The sequence below is a fragment of the Frankliniella occidentalis genome, unplaced genomic scaffold (assembly GCF_000697945.3).
Source record: "Frankliniella occidentalis isolate FOCC.00 unplaced genomic scaffold, Focc_3.1 Scaffold82, whole genome shotgun sequence".
NCBI classification, from domain to species: domain Eukaryota; kingdom Metazoa; phylum Arthropoda; class Insecta; order Thysanoptera; family Thripidae; genus Frankliniella; species Frankliniella occidentalis.
The window spans coordinates 1,088,393-1,093,566 of record NW_026267212.1 but is presented as its reverse complement, the minus strand read 5'-3'; the positions used below and the strand labels follow the sequence as shown (position 1 = coordinate 1,093,566).

The window sequence follows — 5,174 nt, the reverse complement described above, 5'->3', positions numbered from 1 at the left end:
TCTGCTCCCGCCGCCGCCGCCTCTGCTCCGACTCCGAGCGAGGGGCGGGGAGGGGGGTGGACGGGGAGGGAGGCAGCCCCCACCCCTCCGCTCCTGCGCGGGCCATGTAACCGCGGCGAGACGAGTCTCATCGCGGCACCACGGCGCGGCCCTGCCTATGTTCTATCGTTCTCTCTCTTTCTCCCCCTCCCCTCACCACATTCTCTCTCTCTCTTTTCCCCCTTCTTCCCACTTGCTATGCAAACACTTAGGCTTCACTGCCCCAGACCCCGCTCTGCCCCTGCCCCACCCCGGTCGCGCCACCGGCCTGGGCGGGGCAGGGGCAGGCCCCATCTCGGGAGGCTGTGCCAAATTCTGGGGCAAGGTGGACCGAACCGGAACGCCGCGCCCTCGGGGCATCACGCACTACTGTGCGTGTGTTGTGTGTGTGTGACTGGTTGTACGCGCGCGCGCGCCTCGGTGTTCCAGAGTGGATAGCGACACTAATCCCAGATATTCGGAAGGGAACACCGCATGACAGACGAGGCTACAGGCCTCCTGGGGTCCAATAGAACATGGTCGCGAGCGGCAAGGGGGGCATCAGAGCCTCGATTAGAGCAAAGGATAACTGCGAGTGGGTATGCACTATCAAAAAATATGCAATTAAATTATGCAATTATTGCGCGCAAAATTAAGCCATTTTATAAGAGGTGTGCAGGCAGGGTATTACGGGAGTGAATACCCCGTCGGGCATAATGGCTTCATTAGTATAGGATATGTGAGAAATGCGGCCTAGTTTGTCTCTCGTATTTCCATCACGATCTAGACTTGCTTTCTGGTGTTGGCGGGAAGGGGGGAGTGGGGTTGATGTGGTGATGACTATCTCTTGAAATGCAAAGTGACGGCCCCAAGGGAATTGGTGGCCAGCTTGTATCTATCCACACTCAGCTTCCCGAACTAACTCTCTCACCTCCCCCCCCCCCCCCCCAGAGACGCTGAAAGACAGCTCCTTTCCTTTCTCTCTCCCCATCTCTCCCTTTCTCTCCCCCCCCCCAGTTTGCTATCTCTCTCTCTATCTCTTGTCGGGGACTTCTGCACAAGTTAGTGGTCGGTAGTGGTGTGATTGTGATCCACAGACCTGGGATTTAGATTCATTAGGCGAGATGCGAGTGAAACGAGTGGGTTACCTTCGTGAGATGCAAAATCTGATTGAAGATTTAATACACCAACATTCTGTGTCTTTTCGCATTGTTTGAAGCGGGTCTCAGTCTTTCGTCACCCCTCGCTCTCTTTCTGTCGCGGAGTTCGCTGCTCAAACGAAGTGATCTCTACAGTGGATGCGCCGCCCTGCGATCTACGTAGAAAACTCCTGACAGTGCACGCCACGCCCTGTATCGACGGGCAAACATTTGTTTCCCGAATAAATCGGGGACTGTTTGCTGACAGAAAGAGTTTCTGGCTCAGACGCATATGGAGGCGCACTGACACACTGCCTCACACCGTCGGAAGCTTTTGGTGAATTTCACCGCCAGCTCCTGAGGAGGACCTTGCAGAACGATGATGTGCTCCGAGATTCACCGTTGCTCACAGTCACGGTAGCTTACTGTGAGTATTACCCGTAACTTGCAGGGTTCCACTTCCAGTTTCATTCTAACCTACGCGTAGGTGAAATTCGCCGTAAGCTTTTAACAGTGCACGTGGAAATGGAATAAGCTGTCGTGCGCTGACAGGAATAAATACAAAAGCTGCAAAGGGCTATAGGTTCCAAATTGGTTCAGGTGTCTCATACGTAAGCGCCATAACTGACAGTTTTACGCGTCGACTGAAGTTACGAGCACGTTAAGGTATCAATGTGCGCATTATGAATTTTATTTAGAGCTGTTGTGGTTGCTTTGGGCTTCGGGGCGTGTGCTGGTCACGGAGCTGTTTCTCTCACTTTTACTCTCCGTAAACGTTCTCGCTCTGTCTTTCTGACTGCGTCTTTCTCTGGCTCACTCTCTCTATCTTCCGAGCAGGTTATTTTGACTCGCAACACACACACACTCGCACTCGCACATACACGCACACGCCCGGCACCTTGACGCCCGGGTACTTGGTCAGTACCCGACCCGCTCAGGGCACGGGTCGACCCGCTTGGGCTAAAAACTCGTCCAGCCAGCCCGTCGGGTGTCTTATTTATTTTTAGGACGAGAGTGAGAGGAAAAGAAGTGGGGCGGGGCGGGGGCGGGACCAGCCGGACCACCTACTGTCGGGCGGGACGGCGTCGTCCGCATGTTACGTAACGGCGAAATGGGGAGAAGCGAAGCAAGCCGGTGGCGTGTTGACAGAGACTATATTGGGTTCAATGGAGGCAGCCGGATGCATGGAGAAAGACGGTACGCAGTACGTTTGCCTTTCTAAAACGGAAACTGCAAAATTTCGGAAACGCCTGTCTGATTACAGAATGCTTGATAACACTTGTTATGGTTATTTACCTTTTTGTTTTCGTAGTGAAAGCGACTGTGTACAGTGCTGCAATTTCCATCCCTTTTTTCAAACGATTTTTGCCTGCTCCAGAAAATCCAAGGTGGAGGAGTATAAATCGCGACGTCAGTGTGGGCGGGCGGATGGCCCAATCTGGCGTGGGCGTCTTATATATACGTCTCGCGTCTTGTGACTCTTGAATCTTGTGAATGCATTTCCGTGGAAGCTCAATTGCGTTTCCGCTGACAGCGGGCAGGCGGGCGAGCGGGGGGACTGGCCGACAGACTGAGCAAGAGCAAGACGGCAAGCAGACAGGCGGGGTGGCCCGACATGTGCTCGAGTGGGCCTGGAGATGGTCTAGAGCCCGCCTTAGCTAATGTGTTTCAGCTAACGATGAGGTCTACTGGAGACACATCACGAGATGTATGCCTCCCCCCACCCATTCACATCGTAATTATTCATCGTGCACTGTTTAAAACCTGGCAAGAAAAAATGAAAAAACTGTGCACGAAATCGTTCTCCTATTAGGAACAAATTTGCCCGCACATTGTTACATTCTGAGTGTACAATAATTTCTGCAGAAATTTCTATGATGACTACAGTTCACGTTACTACGAAATTGAAGCAAATGTATTTGATACAACTGCAACTTGTAATTTTGTTGCGCCGGTAGGCTTGATACCCAGTCCCTCTAAACACAACGGGCCCATGTAGCCGGCGCATGGAAGGTAGGGAGGGGGGTGGCAGTATGGGTGCCCCGGAGGGGGGCCGTCCCCCTCCTGTGCCAGCCGGGGCCGCTCCACGCCGCGCCACGCCGTCCAACCGAGTCCGGCGGTGGTGGTGGTGGTCCAGGAGAAAGAGGGAGAGAGACTGACGGGCAGATTGAAGCAGTGAAGAGAGTGTGTGTGTGTGAGAGAGAAAGGGCATTCGAGAGACTGCTGCGCTGTGACCCAGGCCGGGCCGTGCCGCCCATTTTAAAATTCAGAGCGCGCCCCGACACGCCTCGCGACGCCAGTGCGAGAGACTCGGTGCTGCCACGCGCGTGCGTCTGAGTGTCGCGCGCGTGCGAGTGTGTGTGCATGTATGTGTGCGTGTGTGAGCGGGACTTCGCGTGTGTCTATGTGTGTGGGAGGGTCGCCGGCCAGCGTAAGAAGATATTGTTGTGCCGCGGGTGTCACGGCGAGACGCGCCCCCCGCGCGATACACCGCAATCGAAACTGGGATGAAAGGAGGCGGTGACGCACATCCAGTGAGGTTCACCGAGTGGCGCGGCTGACGCGAGCCCTGGCAAAGTCGGAACTGATTTGGATTTATTCTCACCCTCGATTTGACTCCCATATGGCCTCCGGTAAGTCTCTCGGCTATGGGACTGAATCCCTGCGTGCTACAGAGTAATAGCGCTGTGCTCAGTGTTTTAAGGATTAAACAGATCAAGGGGTTAAACATTAAAATTAGTTGCGGTTATGAAGCTAAAACCGTTTGATAAATAAAAAAATCAATTTCTTAAAACTTTTAAAAACGTCTTTTTGATCAAAATTTTTAATTTTTATGAACGTTTACATTTCCTCAACTTTTCCTCAACCTTTCCATGAATCCCGCTATTAGGGATTGTAACTTACTGAGACTCTTTTTGTAATCCGCCCTGGCCTGGCCAAAGTCAAGATCGGCAAACGTACACTATGACAACTAAAACGACGTTTTCTGTATTCATTTAAATGTCTGATCGTGACAATTATAGTTAAGTTCTGGTTGTAGGTGGATATATTTTATTGCAACTATTTTAGTCTATCGTGTACCGTTTGACCAGCGCAACAATTGTTCTCCTTTCCGCGTTATAAGCTGGGCTTGGGTCCTCTTGTTGGGTCATCTATCTTACACACTTTTGGGGGGCGTTCAAACGTCATGATATGATAGGCAGAGGCACCTTAACCTTTCTTTCACTACTTAACTTGTTCTCCTAAGAGACGAAGGTAAGCAGCCAGCCAGTCGCTTCCACTTCCCGCGCTTTTCCTTTATTATTGTGGCCCCTCCATTCTTCACCCAGTTTATTTTTCAGACTGAAAATACGGCGGGCAAAAAAAAAAAGAAAAGTAATGAGATTTCCCTGCTGACCTGCTAGAGTGCGAGGAGCGTTGCCGTGCTCACCACCTTAATAATGCTCTCTCCGCATTACGTGATGCGTACCCTGCAAAAGGCTAGAAACCTGGAAAAGGATTGTTCGGGCCAAAAGCGTTGTGGTTCGGTCCGAAAAAGGCCAGTGTCAGTCTGTATGGACCCTATATAAGGAAGGGGTATGCCGAGCGGATGTTTTCGCCTAACAGCAATGCGCTCGAGAGTGGGCGGAAGGGGCAGGAAAGGGTGAAGATGGGGTGGGCAGGCGGCCAGGCAGAGGCAGCCAGGCAGTGCGTGCGGGCGGGACGGTCTTGGCGTCGTAGGGCGGGGAAAAAAGCGGGTCACAGTCGGGGCAAGCTCAACGAGCCATTGCGAGACATTATCGTTACTGTGATGTGCTTTAGCAAATTTGAAATGTATTAATCAGGAGATATATGGATGCCAAACAAAAAAGAAATATGGACGCGGACCCCTTTGGCATGTAGTAGTTAGTTATGATGGGCGGATGCGAGCTCGCGAATTGAATTCATCATCAGCAGTGGGAATATTTGCTCTTTTAAATGAGGGAAAGGGGGGCAAAAAACAAACTTTCGGGGGGCGTATTTGTTTTGCCGGCGGCG

The 5,174-nt window shown here is 52.0% G+C and overlaps 1 protein-coding gene across 10 annotated transcripts in view; it reads left to right on the top strand.

Annotated features, from left to right (window-relative positions):
* The window catches only part of LOC127749724 (dual specificity calcium/calmodulin-dependent 3',5'-cyclic nucleotide phosphodiesterase 1C-like), a 196,489-nt gene that overhangs the window by 124,545 nt on the left and 66,770 nt on the right, over nucleotides 1-5,174 (top strand). Inside the window, exon 1 of one of the 10 annotated variants that reach the window (XM_052269118.1) lies at nucleotides 3,213-3,790. The exons of the other annotated variants lie outside the window; for them this stretch is intronic. Within the exon in view, the coding sequence (XP_052125078.1) occupies nucleotides 3,781-3,790 (10 nt within the window). The 5' untranslated portion in view covers nucleotides 3,213-3,780. Of the gene's footprint in view, nucleotides 1-3,212; nucleotides 3,791-5,174 lie in introns of those variants that run through there. 10 annotated transcript variants of the gene reach the window in all.